At 38.3% G+C, this 22011-nt stretch overlaps 1 protein-coding gene across 1 annotated transcript in view; it reads right to left on the reverse strand.

Moving 5' to 3' along the window:
- LIPC (lipase C, hepatic type) overlaps positions 1–22011 on the reverse strand; it is a gene marked incomplete at both ends in the record, with an annotated part of 87676 nt that overhangs the window by 60299 nt on the left and 5366 nt on the right. Inside the window, 1 exon segment of the mRNA XM_082488951.1 lies at positions 4420–4545. Coding sequence (XP_082345077.1) covers positions 4420–4545 — 126 coding nt within the window.

Below are 22011 nucleotides of genomic sequence, written 5' to 3' on the forward strand. Positions count from 1 at the left end.
AACCTCCTCATTAAGATGTTCAGTCACTTGCATTAGTAGAAATATTGAAACTTGTTTCATGCATGGATAGTTCCTTTGTCGATCGAGTTCCCATTATTGTCTCTTTTCATGGGAAAAAAGCAAAGGGTCTTCAATTAGTTAGACTAGTTATATTTTGGATTCTGTGGTGAAAATTTGTGTCTGAAACTATATTTGTAGATTTTTCCAGGTGCCAAAAGGAAGAATAACTTTTTTAGATGAAACAAATTTTGGTAGAATTCTAAGACTCCTGAGAACATTGCAAATGCTGTGCACACATATGGTATTCCTGAAACACAGCTACTCAGAAAATGGCAGCAAATACATTTGTACAACTTTTCCTAATAATAGCATAACATAGATCATTAGTGTAACTCGTTAGTACCCTAACATCTGAACATTCAACTTCCAGGACTTCTTGGACCAATATTTTGGAATGTCATAAAATTTAGCTCCTGAATCCCTGTTTAAATGATCTAACTAGCAGTGACCTGAATTTCAAGGTCAGTGGTGATGCACAAACTGCACTGAAGTAAATTAGAAATATTAATGTTTTTTAGTCTTGTTTCCATAGGCTGTAATTATTATATATTTGTGCATATGAAGAAGAGGGAGAGAATAATTATCTTCAGTAATTTTTTGAGCCAATTTAAACCCAACTTTATAGAGACAAAGAGGTATCAAATATTAAATTCCTACATGTTTTCTGAAAATCAACAGCTGGATAGAGAAGAGACCTTTGTAGCAACACATTTGCTATTGCATTTACATAGGGTTCAAGTAAACATTTAATTCTTTGTTTATCCATAAAGCTTAGCTGTTACCTCACACTCTGTCATTTGGAGACAACCAACTGCTCATCAGACAGGGAAACTTGAAGAAGACTGGCTTGTGCTTGAGTTCAATTCCTGCAGGCACTGGGCACGCAATTAGCTCAAACCATTTTGTCCCTGGAATATGACCTTGTTTGAGCACCAGTACCAGACACAGGAGTGCAGTAGCTTCCTATTTGGTGCAGTGAGCATCCTGGGCCAGTCACTAGCTACTCCATGAGCCTGTCTGCACTAGCAAGTCAATGGACACAAGCATATCCCTGAAATAGTCACAGCGTGTGTGCAGAGCAAGGCAAAAAACACTAGGTAGCAGGCACGAGGAGGTGGCGGTAGTGCAGGGCTGGGGATACAGACCATGGAGTGGATTTCGGACTGAGGGGGGGGCCTGGCAAGGGTTGTATAAGGTACATGAGGAAGCCAGTGGGTGCTGTGACATCCATGGGTACCATGGGGGCCACTACATCATGGGGTAATTCAGGAATATAGACAGGCTGTAGAAATGGGGAGAAGGAACTGAGAACCTTGGGACAGGAATGTCATGAAAGCACAGCTGGAGTTTAGGACATGAGGAGTTTAGGATACATAGAATCTAAGTGACTGGAAACCAAACTTACTTAGTTCCAGCTCAACAACATGCATTTTCATGTCAACTACTGAATAATTTGGCTCTACACAATGAAGTGGAATAATGGAATATATTCCCACCTAGTTTTATGTTTCCAGGAGAAGAATCAAAATAAATAAGAACTATTGAAATATTTTTGCATGCTTTTAGAAAGAATCATCTTGGCTGAACTTCGGGGATGTTATTTTTAGGTGCTTATTTCTAGTCTTTTTCTGGGATGCTGCTTTTAGATAATGAAATTTTGCCAAAAAAAGCCAAACTTATTTCTTGCTATATAAATATACAAGAAAACCATGGCATTTCAAAAATACTCTGTGGCTTTTTCAGAATAACCTCTGTATGTGTTTTAAATGTGATGTTGTGTTTGCTTGGTAATGCAGTCCATCTTATTCTACATAATTAAGTATAAAATAGGAACCTGTAATATTTAAGTACATAACTCAAACAAAAGGATTTGCATACACCTTTCTATAATGATTTACCTGCTGCAGTCTAATTCCTATAAATTCTTTTTTTTGTGATGTAATTTTTTTTATTGTGTAGGTGGATAGAATGATACAGAGAAAAACAAAGCAGAGTGTCTTTTATTTGCTGGGTACAAATAAATGGGAAGGACTTGTACACAGTGATTGCTCTTTTAGAGGATGATTCCCTTATAAGCAATCGCTTGTGCTAGAATTCCATGCCAGACACTCAGCTTTGAGAAGGCTTTTTAGCTCCTTATCGTTATACTGTTCATCCTGCTAAAGCAAGAACAAGCAAGCTCCAAGGCAGAAGGATATTCAGGTAAAATATATACTATGCTCACTGAAAAGTGTCTCCACTTGACAGCATTAAAAGGCCTCTCACGTAGGGCTAAAAACTTCACTGCCCTTCCTTAGTGAGGATTAATGCTTTATTGCTATTTGCATGCCCCATTGTGGCAAACAGTTTTGCCTCGTTGAGAAGTTAAATGAGGAAAAAGACTCCTTAAGGTTACTATGTGTGGCCAACACTCCGCAGCTGATCTGGGGAAAGACAGAACTAGCTGAACTATACTGACAAATCAAATGGTAACAGAAATAAGGCAAAGTTTCGAGAACAGCAAAATTGCATTACCTTCTGGACAAAGCTGGTGTGACTGAGGTTGGATTGGGGAAGGAGAACAAGGGAGTGAAAGGTGCAGAAATCTACATTAATATAAATGAATAGCATGGATTAGAGTTGCACTGATTTAAAACTGTCAGGAGATGAGGGTCTGAGTTCAACATAACAGAGTATCAGGGCCTTTAACCTTGGAGCTGCTCTCTGTAGCAGGTCTAGTTAGGCTGTGGATAGCCTCTAGAAGAAAACACAGTAGATTTTTTTTTTTTTTTTTTTTCATTTTTAGAAATGTACCTGCTCTGCTTCTTAAATCAGTCTCTCACTGAACATACTATGAACTTAGGCATATCTGCTAGTGCTAATATGACATGTGACCTGTCTTTTGTGGCCCACAAGCAAGGTTTTAAGCTGCAGAACCAATAAGCAAACAAGTGAAGTCTGTTGACATAGGACTACTAGGTCATGAGGGGAAAGGGGGATGGAAAGAATGAAGTGACTGACCTTGCTATAAAAGGTGCCACAGACAGTGGGGGTAGGAGATTGAGAGCTGGCACAAGGCAAGACCTGTGACTGTAAAAGAATGGGGGTGCAGTGACTTTCTCTCTCTGCTTTGTGTTTGTATCCAAGGGGAACTAAACTTTAAGCGCACAATGGAGCCTGGGCAGATCTGGGCAAAGATGATGTGAGAAGCCTCAAACTACAATTAGTGCTCTGATTTTTGGTTCTCTCAAAAAGACGGAATTTGATCAAGGTTTCTAAATAGCTTGCTAAGAGACTGTTAAGGGTGGGCAGGTCTTTCTGCCTGGTAAGCCAGGCCAAGTTACAGCATTGATTGAAATTTACAGTTCTCATTGTGTTTTAATTCAAGGATTTTATAATCTTCAAAATAAAACCCATGGGGACGTTCAATGTGCAGAATCAAAGAAAGGTGGTCCTCCCTCCTGTAGATTGAAATCACTGTGCCTATTACATAGAAAGCATTTTTTAGCAAACTGTTTCTAAAACTGTTAATACAAATTAACATAAACATAAAACACAGCTATTGAAAGAGGCCATACTTCTGTGAATGTGCATATCTTGCTTTATTTCCAGCTAAGGAGAAAGCTGCATTTATCCCCTCTGGACTTAGAATATTAGAAATGCAGTTAAGAAGGAAAACTAACGCTTGCTATGTATGGCTCAATGATGAAGGCAAACGTGGAATTGTCTTTGTCAAACACATTACAGAGGTTTTAAGATATGCAGTTGTGGGATGCACTGTCATACTAAACAGTCACACAGGTACTGACATAATGTGCAGTGTCACAAATGCATGGAAAATGGTTGTACAACCACGTAAGTGATAAAGATCTTCCGCAGTACTTCTCTACAAAAAGTACTGCAGATGGTCTCTTTCACTCAAAGATATTCATCACATGAGGTGAAAGGCAGCCTACATTAGGCAACTTACAAAATGAAAGCTTAAACACTGTCAGATAGCTAGAAAATTTTATTCATAGTAGGAGACTGAATCTATTTGATAGAATACTTCCAGCCCAAGAGGATTATAACTAATATCAGTTCAGTATATATTTTCAAACTAATAAATTTTTAAATTAGCTTCAGCAGAAGATTTGTTAAAGGTGAGATTATTTTAAGTCTATAGTATCAGAATGTATAGGTTTCCACTGAGAAATGTTTGTTGCAATTACAAACAACTGTATTTCCAATAAACACAGTTATAAATGCCATATTTTAAGGGAATGTAACACCCAAAGCTCAACATGTTGATGACCAGACAGTCAATGCTACTTAATTTCTATAGCATAAACATTTCAAAAAAAATTTAATGATCATTATTTATGTTTGATAGGATATTACCTTTTTTCTTTCCTCCATATGTATTTGCTGGGGTGATGATACAAGAAAGCAACAAAAATGAGAGAAGTTGCAAACTTTTCATTTCTTCTTTCTCTGAATGAGAGTTGGGGAATGCACTGCTAAATTCTGCCAAGAGATGGGAAAAGGAGAAAATTATCAATGCTTTGCAAGAAATTCTTTGCCCATTAATCATTAACCTTGAATTCTCCTGTCCACTGCTTCAGTCTTTCCTTTTATGGAAGTGAAAACGGAATTTGCCTGTTTCCAGCCTCTTCTTTTTTATTTTATGCCACTTGTGACAAGAATAATTTGGAACTGGATCCTCCTACCTTGCTCAACAGTGCTTGGCTCTGAACACAGCGGACTTGAGGGCATTTGTTCTCTGAAATACTGCTAAAGGCCATAGGTAGCCAGCTCAAATTTGGTTGGTCAACAGCTCAGTCTGAACTCATTGCAAAATAACCATAAAAGCTGAAGGTTAAATATTTCATTAACATAGACAAATCCCAATAAGGGAAATATCAAAATTCTGTATGTAATAAACACTTCTCTTATTTCAATGATAAAATTGGTATCAGATTTGGGGTAATCACAAAATGTTTCCTTTCAAATTAAGTGAATATTTTTTATCACATAAGAAATTTACTAATGAAGCACAATTAGCCAACATCTCTCTCCACTTCTGGCAAAACAATCACAAGGAAGGACTTGTAGTAAATGTAGGAGTCATTTCGGAGAAAAAGCATTGCAGAATTTTCCTTAGAAATGGGTCTTGGGCACAGTAAACTTCCTCCCAGGTTCTGAATGATTAAGAAGCCCTCATGTGCTCAAGAGGGGGTGATAGTGTAAATTCATTGCCAAAATTAGTTTTTTAAGGATTTGCTGTTAGTAATAGCAAATAGAGACAGTATTTGAAGAACTCTAGAACTATCGGTGTCAGACTAAACACCTGAAACAGAGCTTGTAAACTTGAAAGAGTAATTTTGAGTATTCAGTGACCCCCAGATTTTTTATGAAGCTTCTTATCATAATTAATAAATCTAGAATATGTGGAATGATACCATACCATCCAAGCCTGAGGATTTTTTCATTGTTCTATTGTTTTTATAATTAAGTTATCATTTATATTTATTTTTATATATTTACAAATTATAATTTTAAAGTCTCTTAGCTAAAATATTTTTCTCTCTTTTAGAAGACAGTGAGTCTCATAAAACCCATATGCCGTAGTAGAACTGGTATGTTAGATTTAAAAAAAAAAAAAAGTATTCTCAGCAGGGAAGCTCTGCTGTCACGTTTGAAGCATTGTTTTGGCATACAAGAGCATGCTTCATGGAGAGTGGCCCATGGTGCTGGATGTTGCATGAATAAAGAAGAATACAGATTGCTTTCTTTCCCTGCTCACTCCAAAGAGCTTTGAGCCTAGGATACAGCAGACAGCTAGAAGACTCTACAAGCAACCTCTAAGGTCATGCCAGTCACCACAGTAGGCAGTGATCTTGGCACACCAGCATCTAAAGAGTTGTCAAGACTGATGGATTGGCGTGCGTGTGTGTGAAAGTATACTAATAAAGAGGGGATACAGAAACTGGGGTGATGTGATCAAAATGACTGGCTGGTAAATACTCTTCACAGCAGTATTTTCAATGGATGTGAGCAAGAAATGGATATGCAGTAATTGAGACAGGAGATAGAACTTGGACAAGAATTTAAGCTGTGATGGTGGACAGGAAATGCTGTATTTTAGCAAAGTTAACACTAGTAATTACTGGTGTGATTTAGCACAACCTTGCAGTGAACTTAGAAAAACGTAAGCTGAAGATTATGTGAAGATTACAGAACTGACTGACAGGTTGAACGGTGATACTAGCCACAGTAATCAAGAAAGTAGGGGAGAAAGAGTACAAGCTCTATTTTCTGGAGACAGGAATTGTTCTGGAGCAGGGTGGTAGATCAGTCAGGACCAGAACAGGCTGTGGATCTTTGTGAGGAGATTGGCTGGAAATAAAGACTATAGTGATCAATTTTTGGATTTACTTCTCACTAGAGAACCAATGTAGGAAACCAGAATGGTATTATGAGTGTCTTATGAAGTATTGCTTAAAGCAGTAAAAGGAAAACTGGGAAAAGAAGGAGTTGCAAAACAAGGAAGAACCTGCCATCCTCCCTGCTATCTGCATCACTTCATTTGGCAATCCTGCATCAGTCACTGCTAGTATTAATTTGTCTTTTCACTGTTGACAGAATATCAGCGATAATGGGGAGAGAGCTGAGCAGTGTTGTGGGAATAATTGTACAGCGTTTGAATGAGAGGTTCCACAGTGCATATTCAAGATGAGTTTATGTAGCACAAAATTGCATACTATGGCACATTAGTCCACAGAGGGCAGATGTGATTGTGTTCTGGAGGAAGGAGCTGCTCGCAATGGCCTCTATAGCATTGTCACACAGTGTGTTTTCAGAGTGGGGGGTTGTTTTTTTTTTTACCCTACATCTCTTCTCCATTTGATTTACATGAGTAATTCCAATTACCTTTATTTACTACTCATAAAAAAAAAAAAAGAATGGGTCTCCTGCAATGTAATGGACATTAGACGTAGAAGGCTCCTGATGAATAGTTTTCCTGTGAATCCAAATATTGAAATCATAACCTTTGCTATCTTCAACATGTTTGTCTGGTCACTTGGTGAAGTTGCCAACTTTGCTTAAGCTGCTCTCTCTCAGCTTGATTAATTGTTAAGTTTGTATAGCACATAGCATATATAATATTCTATGAATATATAATCTAAATTGTTTTAGGAATTAGTTGCTTATGTAAAAAGTATAACAAGAAAGTGCCTTTGGTACATTGTGAGAACAGAAAAAATGGAGAGAGGTATTTGTCAGAACGGACTGTGCAATAGCTACTCAGAGTCACTTGCTGCATGTTGCATCACATACCAAAATGGCTTTTTTCAGCTACCTTTGAATCTGTACGAGGTGCAGTGAGAGGGAGCTTCAATATTCTGAGTGAAACTCATTGTGGACAAAAGATGATCCTCTGGAAAAAAGAGGATTCTCTGGGTCTTCATATTAGTCCACTGGTCAATCATAGAGAACACTCTCTGAATTGAACTGGATACTGGAGACACTGGTAGTTGTTTGCTGGTCTGCCAGGGCAATATGAACTGTAAGACTGCTCTGCTATAGTTCTGTACCATTGGCAATGACAAAATTTCCAACAGCTGAATACAACATGGGTACTAGAAAATCAGGGAACAGAAATCTCAGGGACCATAAAGAAAGCTGGGAGATTGAGGTAGGAAAATGACACCTGGAATATGCAAGCTATGCTGTGTCCCGATGCGACATTCAAGAGTGAGTAGAAGGTTTATTCTTTAGAGTTGGCTATGTTTGTTACTTGTGCTCTGGGTAAGGCAAGTGGATAGTTTGGTATTTGCAAAAACCTTGATTCTTAAAAAAAGTCTGAAATTATGTTCTTAAATTTAAGGTTTAAATATGTTAACCATAAAATTTTTAGGATCCATTAAAAAAAAATTGTTATTCTACCAAGTGAGTAGATCTGATCTCTCTTTTCTGTAACTCCCAGCATTTACACATTACTTCATTTTCCGCATTGAAATCACTCGGACCTACTGTAGTGATCTGTTGGGTTTGGTTTTTTTTAATACTAAATTTAAAAATAGATAATCCAAACTGGTCTTCTGTGGAACAGATAGAACGCATATTTTGCATTGCATGGAGGCTAGTGCTTTGCTTACTTTACATGAAATAGAAGCTTTTCTTAAAAACACGGTGTCTAAAACCAAATTTCTAGCTTATGTTGCTGTGTTTATATCTAGTTTGCATATACTGTAAGAGGGCTTGATAACCTGCTAGAGATGCTGCTTGTACAACATATACCCAGGAGGTATACTCTTAATCAGAATCCCCATCTGCTTCTTGGCTAATGTTCCAATTATAGTTAGACCTCTTGCACATATTCGCATCTATAATAAAATTGATGGTTTCACTATTGAGAAGCAGCATTAGTGACTAATGGTGCATTGTATCATGCAAGCCTTTGCTTGAATATAACATTCTAACCAAGTTAAATAAAGGAACACAGAGCAGAACTTTGGCAGGCATACAGTCTTCTTTTTTTCCTGAGACCACACTGTTCATCAAGATGGTTTTCAATCACCTGAAGACCAATAACACTGTAGTACAAGATGTTATTTCAGGTTTAGAAGAGATTTTATGGGCCAGAACTTCAGCTGGCATAAATTGGCTTCTGTGCAGATATAATGATTTTCACCACCTGAAGATCCACCCTGTGTTCCTATAATTACCCACTGGCATCTGAAAAAAGATTCATATGATGGTTATGCTAATACATCTCAGGTTATAGAGCAAGAAAATTTTTATGTGGTTGAATTTTTAATGCAATTTTTTAATCCAGAATTTATTCTGCCTGCTTCATCTTTCCTAGGATTTTTTAATATCAAATAACTCTGAAGAGACATTTTTAGATGGTCTTTTGTGTGTGGATTCATGGCTTATGTCAAACACACAGCAGCTGCACATGGGCCTGAAACTTCCTTTACAGCAATAGCTGTTGAGCCATCAGAGTTTTCAGTATTAAATTCACAATTAAATAATTGATCACCAAACTTTGTTTTCTGATATGAAAATACCCCACTCATTTGCATAAGCATAGTCTTGTGAAATATGAGTTTCTTCTGCAAGATACATTTCATACTCTGTAGCCCATGATAAGGTAGTCTTCTTCCAGGACTCATCCCCCAGAATATTGCCTGACTTTCCTTGGATGCACAGCTGGGACTAGGAATTGCACCCTTGCGATTTTAAATTTTCTTGCAAGTTTAACGCATTCTGTATATGTGTGCCTTTTAATAATTTTTAAAACATACTCCACTGAATAGTTTGTATTATAAACAGCTGTAAATGAAGAAGACAACCCAAATACAACTGCCAAGTATATAGTTGTACAATAAGTGAGTCATCTGCTTCTACTTCCAACTTAAAAAAAAAAAAAAGGCATTTTTTAGCTTGTTTCCTTCAATGTTAACCTAGGGCTTTTTGTAACAATGCCTTATTTGTTTAGTTGCCTTAGAGGAATGTTATTTCTTGGCTTATGTGTCTGTCTGTCTTCCTCATGGGTACACCATGGTCAGCTGGGGTATCTCTCTGAAATCTTAACAAATCAGAAAAGCAGAGATTAGATGAACCGAATAAAAGAGGAGAACAAATCCCCCAAAATCTGGTCTGCCCATGCTCTTGCATTATGTGTAGAATATTGTGTGCTTGCATGTTACTCCTGCCTTAAAATAGGTGAGGAGCTGGCCTACTCTCTGACTTTCATTACAATTAGTTCTATTCTTCAGTAGACAGGGCTAAATTTCTGCATGGTTATACACTGCTGGAAAGGGTAGTACAGCTGCAGACTTTTTTCGCACTTGCATTCTGTCTTGTTTTGGATTTTCACTGTTGTCAGTGTCCTATTTCAGGGCTGATTGTATGGCCTTTAAAATTTTGCACTGAATTTGTCATCGTTAAAGCAGATTTTTCATAGAGCTGTGATCTATAACATTTAGGAACAATTCCATGAATCAGCACTGTAGTGTCAATACTGTAAAGAACAGATGTGCTTTTGGAAACCGCAGCATGCCTGATGAGGACATTTGCCTTCATTGGGCTGTGTAAGACACAGGTAAATGTGCAACAAACCTCATTGGAAGACTGAGACCCAAGGCAACATCTTTGTGTTTTGCTTTTTTGAGGGGTTTGGGTAGTTTGTTTGTTTGTTGGGGTTTTTTTGTTTGTTGTTGTGATGGTGGTGTTTTCTTTTCCTTCCCTGAGGATTGGGCTGTATGGTTTTAAGCAAAACCAACGCTAGTGCAATGCCTTTTGAAGCTGCCTTGCTTGTTCACCTCCCTAACATCAAACAGAAGCACATCTGAAAGAGATGAATACATGGTAAAACCAACAATGCTCTCTCCCTTCCCTTTCTAGCTACTGTACTTAGGAGGGAGACTTTTTAACAACAAATAGAAAGCAGACTTGTTTCAGAAATTGATTGATGGTTCTTATGAGTAAGGAGGACAGCAAGAATAAGACAACTAGGGCTTATTGTAGGCAACATATTTGAAGAGGATACACTTGAAAGCACTTAAAACAAAAGGCAGAGAACCATGCTAAATAAAGGAACTTGAAAGACATTAAACATTCAAGTGCTGATTGATGATGACTCTTAGGAGTTAACACGCTCACGAGAGCAAAACCTGCATCTCTGTTGAGCTGATGTCACTGAAATTGAGTCTTTATGAAAAGGGAAGAACAAACGGACAAGAAAGCTGAAAGAATAAGATTAAAATGCACAGAGTAGATACAAACAAATAGATCTGAACAGTGAAACAAAAATCTCTTTTACAATAAGAAAAAACAATGAGAAACACAAACCTATTATCTGAATAGATAAAAGTTTTCACAGCATAGCCAGACTAATCAGTAGTAAAAATATTTCCAGACAATAATTTCTTCTGTACCCACTGACTGCATGATTTTCACCACCTGTGTCTGAAACAAGTGGTTCTGGCCACCAGAGCCAGGAGGCACTTTCAGGGGCAATACTGAAGGTTTAGGTTAAAAAAAAAAAAAAAAAGACAGCTGGAAGGGAGGACCGGGGGGACCTTTCCTTGCAACATTCTTTGTTCCTTTCTCACCTCTTCTCACCCTAGTGTCTCCTTGCTTTAACTTGGGAGCTAGCATGTTTTGGCTTTCTGCATTGCAATATTGTAGTCATTATTAGCTAGTGTAAAGAATGGGAGGGTGAGGAAGTATGGTGGGGGAAGCAGACTGTTTGAGGTGGTTAATTATCGACCCCAAATGTTTTGTTCGTTCCAGGCCTGAAAAAGCTCTTGCTAATCTAAGCAGAACTTACATACTGGATTGAGTGGACCCTTAGATCTAATGTATTGTGACAGTTCCTACGTTTCTACAAGATTAGAGAAGATTATAGGATAGAAAATTGGCTTACTTGAGGGATGAAGATGATTTAAATACTTTGAGCATCAGTTAGCATAAACATACACTTAAAATCTTCTCCAAACTTTCTGAAAATCTGGTCTGAAAAACTATTTTCAGGAGCTTTGCCTTCCAAAAATGACTGGAGCTAGGCAGAAGAAAGGAGCAGTAAAACAATATTGCAAGTATTTAACCTTTATGAACCTTAACATTTCAACTTAGGTTCATGTTCTGTTTGGCATATAGATTTGAATCAGTTTGACCAATCTTAATTGATTTGGGACAAACAATGTGATCTTTTTAATGGAATTTATATCAGCAGATTTTCTAATCAGCTGCCTGCTTTTATTCCTTGGCAATTCTGCAGAGGTAACAAGGGCATTTGAAAGTTCAGTGTGGCTCCTCAGTCTGCCTACTGCTGCAATGATGGGAGATGTGGTCCTTGGGATGGGATTTTATTGGGGTTATGCTGGTTGCAAGCTTTTCTGGAAAATGCAGCTTATTTCCTACACTAGGATGAACATATCTAAAATTTTCTGGTTTATTTCTAAAGGTGGGGCTAGAAGAGTAGCATGGAATTACTTTTTATCCCAAGTGACCGGAAGTATTCTGCAAATAGACACCCTTAAAGAATACGACTGTAAGATTGTAGCTTGTAGTAAGCAGTGTATTATCTGCAGATTATGTTTTAGGCCCCTGACAGAATATGTAGGAAAAACTTTTGTCAAGTGTAAGATACAGATCATTAGTCATTTTCTGATACTGAAGAATTGCGGACTCCTTCATGAGCACCAAACTTATTTGAAATTGTAAACTATATACATCCCAGCCACTTAAAATACAAGTTGATATCTTAAAAACAAAGACCAAATGTGTCTCATGGTAGGAACTACGTTTTAGCATGGCTGGCTGGCTATTACATATGCTCAGTATACAATAGTGAGTAAATTGTCACAAATTAAGCTGGAGGAGGATGGCCTGACAGTATCTCCCCACAAATGCCCTGTCAGGATAACCCCAGTTCAATTCACAAGAAAACAACTAGACAATGGAAGATCCTTCTAGCTAGATTTTAGTTAGTCTGTGTAGTCAGGTTGCCTTCCGCATTCCCATTCTCTCCCTCCTGGCTGCTGGGTGGGGAAATGCTGCTGCTCCCTTCAGTCCCACAACAGTTTTCTTTATTATTGGAACCAGATTTCATCTAGCAAAAGAAAGAACTACGTACAGAAAATGCATTCCTTGTTCTTCTTCTTGGCAGGGCAGAAGAAGGTAGGAAGGGGTTATTTGGAGAGGTATGGTAGATATTTTACTGAATTCATTTGAGAAACAAGTTTCCTAGAGACAGCTATTTCTCTTTGAAGATTTCCCCATGTAAGTTGTACTATATAAAAGTGAGTGCTGAATGATCCATTGTTTATTTTAGTGACAATTGTATGTTGGAAATTAGCTTGCTCAGGAAATAATTCAAGCAATGGGGAAGTTCAGCTGTGGTGCTACAGTATGGTAAAAGAATCGTTGACTTTGTTCACATAAGTAGAAATGAATGTAGCCTACTAGAAAGAATTGAAATACTTATTGCTTTGTTCTGGGACTGCAAATCTTTGACTTCTGGATTAACCATAGGATAATTGATTAAGTACATTGGCATTCCAAAGTCCACAGTTGAAATTATTCACAGAAGCGAATCAGTATTAGGCATGAAGTGACTGTGACCATGAATTCAAGCAATTTCTTGGCAGTGTCCTGTAAATACTGGTGTTCCACAACTGAAGTGAGAAATGGGAAGAGCTATTAAACACTGAATTTTGCACAGAACTTTCCCTTTATAACAGATTAGTAAAATTTCAGTATTCAATGGGCCTTTGACACCCACCCTCCCTCTGTAGTATTCATTTTTAGCATCGTGGAATAGGCCAAAACAGCAGGCATATAATTAAAAAGAAACCGCACCATGGTGTTTTCTGTAGCTCCGCTTTCTTTTTTCTGTGTTTGTTCATTTGTATGTGGAAACATTTTATGGGGGACAACATGGATAAGAAAAAGCTAGTTCTCCATCTGGGAGTCACACTTATTGCAGCCAAGTGCACTGCAAACAAGCCCTTGAGCATATGCTACATACATAAGTGATAATTGAGAAACTCTGATCATGTCAGTTGCGTAACAATAATATTCTTTGCCAAATGACCGCTTTGTGCTTGTGACTTTTGAGTAGCTCTGGTTCAACAAAGTGCTTGAGAGAGGAAGCTGAGCAAAGGGCTGAAGGCAAGCTGTGCTGAGTGACTGGATTAGCACTGTGGGAGTAACAAGGTCAATAACCAAGAGAGTTGCCACAGACCCACTCACATAAAATGCTAGTAAAGCTCATCTTTCACTAACTTGGCTGGGAGATAACAGAGGAGAAGGAAGCAAATATGACAGTGGCTCTGCCCATAACATGCGTTGCAAACACATGCACAATGTACTGTGTAACCCAACTTCTCAAGTTTCTTTCATGTACATTTATTCAGGGTTGAAGGTCAGCATTCATTTCTCACCCCCATACATACAGGTGTTGGATATATGACATTAAATACCTGGGATTTGGGGATTACATTTTTTTTTTTTTCATTCTGTTTTCTTCTATACTTCAGTGCAATTTTGCACCAGAAAAGGAAATTCTATTTGCAGAAGTCCATAGTGCCTTCTGAGACAGAACAATGATATCCAGTGCAATATTGAAAGACAGGGGAACGGTATCTTGTAAAAGTGACTTGAGAGCTCAGAAACTTTCTTTAAAATAAGGGAGAGACTTAAAAAGTTTGGCCTACGTAGTTATTGAAAAGAATTTTAAATCCCTGATCAAAAATGACATTGCACATTTTTACAGTGAGGGGAATACCAGGATTCTGTCGTCCACTGGGGGAACAGCCTTGCTACCCCTAAGGCCCTCCACTTCGGCTCAAGTGGTAAGACTCTATACAGGAGTCAGACTAGGCTGTCATAGTGGTTCCTCTTGACCTGAGCAATTCAACCATCTTTCAGAGACAGACCAGCATTTAGTCACAAAATGTATCCCTAATGTAAGCTGCAGTTCATTGATCCTCCAATTCTTCAAAGTGTTAAAGTGCATAAATACAATTTGTTTTCTATTCTTGAAGGCTGAGAGTTACTTAAAAACTCTAGGACATGATTTAATTGGAAAATTACCATTTCGTTTTGATTTTGGACGTTTTGTTTTTCAATTAGAATGTCATTTAGATGTTTCTTTGCCAGACACTAAGAATGCATCCCTGGGTATGACTGTGGCCATATCACTGTGGTTGACGTTGGAAAAGGCCGAAGTTAGAGATGGTTAGTTTTCAGTCTTTTTGTGGTCTTCAGGGATTCGATTCATCCAAATACTTTAATTATAGAGTGACTGCTAAGAAGTTCAGTTAAATTTCTTCCTTAACAGTAGGTACATACTTAAATACTGCTGGTTTGGGATTTCTAAGTAAAGCCCATGTGTGAGGTACAGATTCTGCTGTTAGATACGCTAGTGTAATTCAGAGTTGTTTCACCATGGCAGATGGATTTGTAGTCACAAGGCTGACAGCAGAGGTTGTCCCGGATTTTGATCTAATACTGAGAGGATTCCCTTCATCTCCCTCTGTCTTTTTGCACAATGTTGTCATAAAGCTGTTGTGACTAGTGATGGACGTACTTTCCTGGTATGGGACAATTCTGTGCTGGTGCAAAGCCGTTGGTGCAAGGTGCAGGAAGTTTCTGCAGTCATTACCTCTCTTGTAAATAGCAAAGGGAAAGAGGAATCTCACCCGTTCTCCAGAAACGTAGTTTAAAGAGTCAGCCCAGCTACAGCAGATCATCAAGGACTGTTGCTATGCATTATTTTTTTAAAATAATTATTAATGACCAGATCTAATAACACGACAGTAAATATTGTGATTTCCAGCTGTTTTGTCTTTGCTTTTGTTCTGACTCCAACACTGTGTGCTGCTGAGAATTAATTCAGTCTGTCTTTCTGCATCTGTATCTATTGGCAGTTCTCTCCCTTATTCTTTACTTCCTCCCTGACACTGCTGAGCCATGGTTCAAACTCACCTGACTATGAGGGTTTCAGGCAATCTATACATGTCTCCCACTCACTGTAGTGTTGTTGACTGTTAAAAGGAGTTCACTTAGAAATATAATGTACTGTGGCCTGTGCAGCATCAGGCAAAGCTGGTAAAAAAATAGCCCCAAAGCAGGTGTATTTAATGCCACCCTTAATATTGTTTACAGATTGGAATGCAAAAAAAGGCAAGTTAAAGTAGCCTTTTGCTCTCTCAAGCTGTTTTTTTCTGAACAGTTTTCTTGTCTGATAAGAAATGTCTTTAAACAATTCCATGAAATTCAGGTTAAAAACATAACCAGTAACATTGTACCTAGTGTTTAAAATATGACATTAGGAACCAGGTGTTTGCATCTGGTTTCTTTCCCTGTCCCTAATTTCCTGTTAGCTCATTGGTAATTCACTCAACTTTCTGCTGGCTCAGATGTCCCATTTGCTAAAAGAAGTTTAATAGTACTTATTTTTCTGGAGCATGGTGAGGCTGAATGAATCCTGTGTAAATAACTGTTATTTTCTGGAGGAAAGGTGCTATATAAGTCAAAGTAGTAGTTTTGTATCTAATTGAATACTTCAATCTAACAGATGGGTGCAAAGCTCAAGAAAAATGTGGAACATTTTTTTCCTTGCATATTTCTGCTATTTTTATATCTCAGAACTCACTTTGAAATGAATGCCTGTTAAACGAACATAAATGTTAACAGAATACATTTTCCCCCCCACAGTTATGTGTTCCCACATCAAAAACTTTAACTTAAAATTAATTGTTTTTAGACCACACACGTTACTGGGGCAGACTGTAAATGCAGGGAGGCAAACAGCCATTCCGTGTCCCGTTTTGTTGTAGCTCAGCTTTGCTCCTTTGCAGTGGGGCACTGCTTCCTCCCACCACCTACCCATATGGGGATCCTGAACATTCAGCGGGGCAGATGTTTTCTTTCTAATGAAAATAATGGCTCCCAAAAGATTTTGACTTTCTGTCTTTTACAATCTCTTGGGCTTACAGTCTCGTGGGCTGATCAACTTTCTGTGGGTTTTGAGTAAATGTTGTTTGTTGTCAGCAAAGGGTGAGGTGTGCTGTGGCTCCATTCACAGCAAAGCAATTACACCCACCAAGGAGGGTTGTGTCCTCATTGCCTGCTGTGGTAGATAACTTCAGGCTTTTTGCTGTTACAGCTGACAGCAAACTTAGATTTCTTTGCGCACGGGCTCCCTGCTTCTGTTCCGATTCCTGTATTTGCTTGAGTTCATGCCTCTGCCCTGGCCTTGATTGCAGTTTTAATCTGTGCTGCTTTTTCTGGGGTTTCTGCCTGGGAAGCCTGATAGTTGTCTTTCCCAAAACCTTAAGAGGTGACATGCTATTTGTTAAATAACTTGAGGGGCAAAGCATAGGTGTCAATCCTGTGAATTTTCAGGCTGACTGATAGGCTTATGGTGATCAGAGAATAGGTAAGCAGTCTAAAATGCATTTACTATTGAGAAGAAGAGTCCCATTACAAAGGCCTCATCCATGGGATGCAACCCTTGCTAAGTCCATGCTTGCTGTGGCACCGTGGACCTGTACCTCCATGTCTGTGTGTTTCTTCACTCTACACTGCGGCATGAAACCAGGGCAGCCACTGCTGGCCTGCGGTGCCCTCCTGCCAACCTTAGGAAGAGCACAGAAACCAGTAGCTAGCCTTTCCCCTTCAGATTTTATTAGCTTTGTTCAAGAACAGTTCAGTGCCCTGCTATGTATTCCTTTCTTTTCTGTGTTCAAATTAAATTATTATTTTTTTGAACTTCCAAATTCTATTTGGCATCTTGTACCAAAATTTCCTGCAGACAAAGCATTGAGAGTATTGGATAGAACCTTTCTTGTCACATTCCCATTCAGATGGTCTGATCTGCTTGGCAGTTCATGCCTGATAGCCAGTTAATCTGGCAGTGCAGGAACATACATTTAAAAATGCAAGTCCTGGATCAGCCCCAGGTAAGCACCTCAACTGTGTTCCATACCCTGAAATTGTAGGTATGCAATCGCACAGACCACATGTAAGGACAATGATCCTGCTACTATCACTTACACATACTTTTGGAGAGACATCCATATTCAGTACATACTCAAAGACACGTGAGAAATATCTGCCTTTTCCAAATCAGGTATATGGAAAATTTGGCCATGGTGGTACAAGTTAATTAAGATAGACGTGTACCATTCTCTTCTAACCACAGTGAATAAGGAAAATACATCAATCAGAGTTTCAGTTTATTTTATTACATCAAATCAATAGAGAAATTTTCATTTCCTTTGCTTATTGGAGGGGAACACTTTAATGAGTGCTGGTCTACACAGAAATAGAGAGGTACATAGATGCACCTCGTCCAGCATTAAGGTAAATTGCCACAATCAGCTGTCTATCTGCAGTAGCCTGGACTGTGTAATCCTGGTCAGGGCTGTGGCTGTCTGTGGCACTGGAGGGCCCTACAGAATTAGCTGTACTGGTTCAGGTGTGCCTTTGCAGTCTAACCACACCACCTGGCTTCAGGGAGGTGTTCTCCAAACAGGTCAGATGTCTGAAGAGAGACAAGCTTGCCACTGAGTGTGTGGGACCCCAGCTACATCTCACCTTCTTCCATCTCAGTATAAAGGCATTGAGCAGCATAAAAGGGCTGCGGTGCCAAGCATTCACAGAGTACTCCTGTACATTCATGGCATATTCCACCACAAATGCTAGCTTCAGGTAAGAGGCTTTGGGGACTGGAGGGAAATACGCAAAGTTCGGTCATGTTTATTTAGTGCTGTGAAAATTTTGGCAATGTTGTTGCTCATTGTTTAATCCAGGAAGCCAGCTTGGACTGAGGCCTGCAGGGTTAACAGTTTTGTGTCAGAACCTGCATCCAAATCAGCTGAAAAGGAGACTAAAAGTCTTACATATCCTGAGCTGGTCTTTTGTGGTGCCCCTTTAAAGATACAGTTTAGAAACTTTCTTTATAGCTTGCTATTAACTAAAAACATTTTTGGACGAAAGGAGCATTTTCATGACATGTTTGTCTAGTGTCTGGCATACTAGATCGGACCCTCTAGGAATCACCTATACATAAGCAATGATTAACTGACGATACCAATTCCCCTATTGTTTTGCATGAAACAAGTTGGATAAACTATTCAAATTTCGTATTTTTTCATTAGTGCTGTCAAAATGTTCTCGGTTTCTTCTTTCTCTCTTTTGTAATTTATATTTTTACTGCTTGGACACATTGAAGAATTCCCTCCCTGTCCTCCACAACAATGTAAGAGTAGTTTTTTTCAGCGATAAGGTATATTGTAGAAGATAACTCTAAAATCCAGATGTAACTAGAAATGTTTGGTTTATTGCAGAACACTAACACAATGCTTTCAAACCTACACCAGTGGCTTAGGGCAATTTCCTAAAATGTTATGAATGGTGGCTGAGAAAAGCAAGCCTATTCATGGTAGGTCTGAATTTGTTATTCATGGACTTCTACCTCCTCTAGAAAACAAGAAAGGGAAATGGAAGTCAAAAGATTGAAAAACATTGCACTAAAAAAAAATAAATTTCAAAACTTTGGCAAAGCGTTGGATAAATGCTTTACACTGTGTACTTGTTGCGTCAAATTCTGCACTCAATCTGGTTAAACCATCTTACTCCAATGTACTATTTCTAAAATATCACTGAATTACATATATATGTTTCTTTTAATGAACTCTGGGAAGTCTCATCATGAAAAGCGGAATAAGAATGCAAAATATGTTGTGGGTTTTTTGTGTTACTGGCTCGTTACACAAAAGCATGATTCAGTCTAATTACAGTAATTTCACTTTGATACAGAAGGTCTAATAAAGATGCACCTTTGCTCGGTACCACAAATCTTTTATCTGAAACATACTTAAAACGTAATTTGTAACTAAAAATTTGGGAATTTTCTTCTTTGTAGAACTACAGGACCATTTTAATCATCTGATTTTTTTTAGAAAAAGAGGTTATTGTGTTTTTGACAACCAGGTGCCATATTGAGTCTTAAAAAATTGTGTCTTCCAGTCTGTTTGTTCCAGATTAATGAAATTCCCATGTGAAATTCCACAAAATTTATTACACTTTAAATATATCAGGTTTTGTTAATGCAAAAAGAGATAAAGCTGAATTCCATTTGCTCTGAAATGACAGTCTCCAAATGGCAGCAAACAAATTCCCTAAAATGCTACCTCTATTTTTGCCTGTCCATTCCGTATGGTATTTGTCAAGAGTTAAGTTAACACGAACATTCAAATGAGTCATTTATTCAAACTTTAAGGCTGAGTATTGAGCAGAACATTTAATGTCGCAGTTTCCTACTCTCCTTTTTTGCTGAAGAAATAAGAAATTCAAATCAAGAAATCAAGATGCCATTATGTTTTTATAGATCATATATCAATGTAAGTTTTGAGATGGCTGCAGAATTTTTCAATAATTCTTTTAGTTAAAAAAAGAAGTCTGCATAAAAGCTCTTAGAAGTGTCCCTAGGGATCCCAGTGAGGCGATGAGAATTTTTGTTATAAATTAATCCTAGAAAATTTCACAGTAACAAAAATCCTGAACGTTTAAAGAAATACTGCAAATTTAAGAATAGTTTTTAAATATTTTGACTAGCATAACCCCAGGTCTGACTTTCAAAGGAACTGCATATTCCTGATGTTAATTGACTTCCAATTCCTTTCCTCTGAAAATAACCAATTTGAAAATAAGTGAGGGTTTGTCAATAGGGTAATTTCCAGAAGGATCACAATTTAAGAGAGAGATTAAGGTCAAGTATAGACATATATCTTTAAATGTAGTTTTATTTTTCCATTTAGACTTAGGAAGAGTTGGTCAAACTTGAAGAACTGGTGTAGTTTCCATATTCTTTTGGATTTATCTGTAGGTTCTTGATATCCTTTTTCCCTTTTTCAAGGTTTTGTCTCATGCATTGTAATACTTGTTCCCTTTGAGAGGAACAAAATACATAATGAAATTCAGTTCTTATTTGGAATTACAGGATACATGTATCACGTTTTAGATTTCATAGCAAAGGATATCTAGGCTGTATCACTGGCAGATGACTACAGCTGTAGTCCTTAGAGAGCCATTAGTACTGATATGGAGCATATCACACATAAACAGTCTTCATTAGGAATTTTGACAGCCTAAGGAAGGGAGTTTTGGACATAGAGTATTTTGCTTGTATTTACGTACATTTTGAGCCATGTATCCCTGTATTTTGCTGAGATGTTGTCAGGGGAGCTATTAGTCTGGATTACATGGCCATGATTTCATTTTACAAAACAAAACAAAACAACAAAAGAAAGCAAAAGGAGTTGCTTTTGGGAGAAGATGATCCCATTACTCAGAACAAAAAATTACTTGGTGTTAAATTAAGTGCTTGTCAAAATGAATACAACAGAATATGACAACAAAGAATTAGATAATAACTTGGAAATAAGGATTTATACAATATTTCCCCATTCATTCAGTGCATGTGATTTGCTAAGTCAAAGCCGTGTAAGCAATTTTATGTTAAACACTTGGCTTCATAGCAATAGCTACTAGTAATGAATTACATGGCCCAGTTACTACAGACATGATAATAGCTGACATTGTATAATATTGGCAGTTTCCTAATGTACCAAATAAGGAAAATTCAAGTGTAAAATGTCCACGTATGCCATCATTTCTGAAAGAAAGTGCTTCCCTACAAGGCTGCTTAGTTTCACTGGTGCTTATGAATGGGAGTGGTGCTCTTCTGTTAGGGAAATTGGTTTTGGATTTTGCACAGGCATATTGGGTGCATTGAGACTAGCAGGTGCAGAGAAAGAAACTCCCTGAAAATCTGATTTTTAAAGAGTTGCCCTTCTATCACAAGGAATGAACCCAATATGCGGCTGGAGAATTGTGCTAGAACGCTGTACAGCCAGGTGCAGCAATGCTTCAGAGCTTACTGCTTCCAGGCTGGTGGTGCCTCTGGGGCAGGCGCTGGGGATGCAGCTCACAGCACAGCTGATCCCTGACTTTCCTGAAGGTAGTCAGGACTGTGGAGCTCCCGTCACTTCCTTTCCAAGCAACGGCAAAATGCCATTATGTTCCTTTTTAGGAACAGCCTGATTCATGGGAGAATAACCTTCAGTCCCAGAAGAAAGTGAATAAAATTCCGTAAAAATTTGGGCTGCCAAAGGAGAAACTACTACAATGTTTATAAGCCATAAATTAAAAGTGCCTGAGCTGCAGTGGCCTACAAGAAAGCTGGAAAGGGACACTGTTAAAAGGCATGTAGTGATAGGACAAGGTGTAATGGCTTTAAACTGAAAGAGGGTAGGTTTAGATCAGGTATTAGGAAGAAATTCTTTACTGTGAGGGTGGTGAGACACTGGCCCAGGTTTCCCAGAGAAGCTGTGGTTGCCCCATCCCTGGAGGTGTTCAAGGCCAGGCTGGATGGGGCTTGGAGCAACCTGGCCTAGTGGGAGG

This window comes from Vanellus vanellus, assembly GCF_965231255.1.
Source record: "Vanellus vanellus genome assembly, chromosome: 11".
Taxonomy (NCBI): Eukaryota; Metazoa; Chordata; class Aves; order Charadriiformes; family Charadriidae; genus Vanellus; species Vanellus vanellus.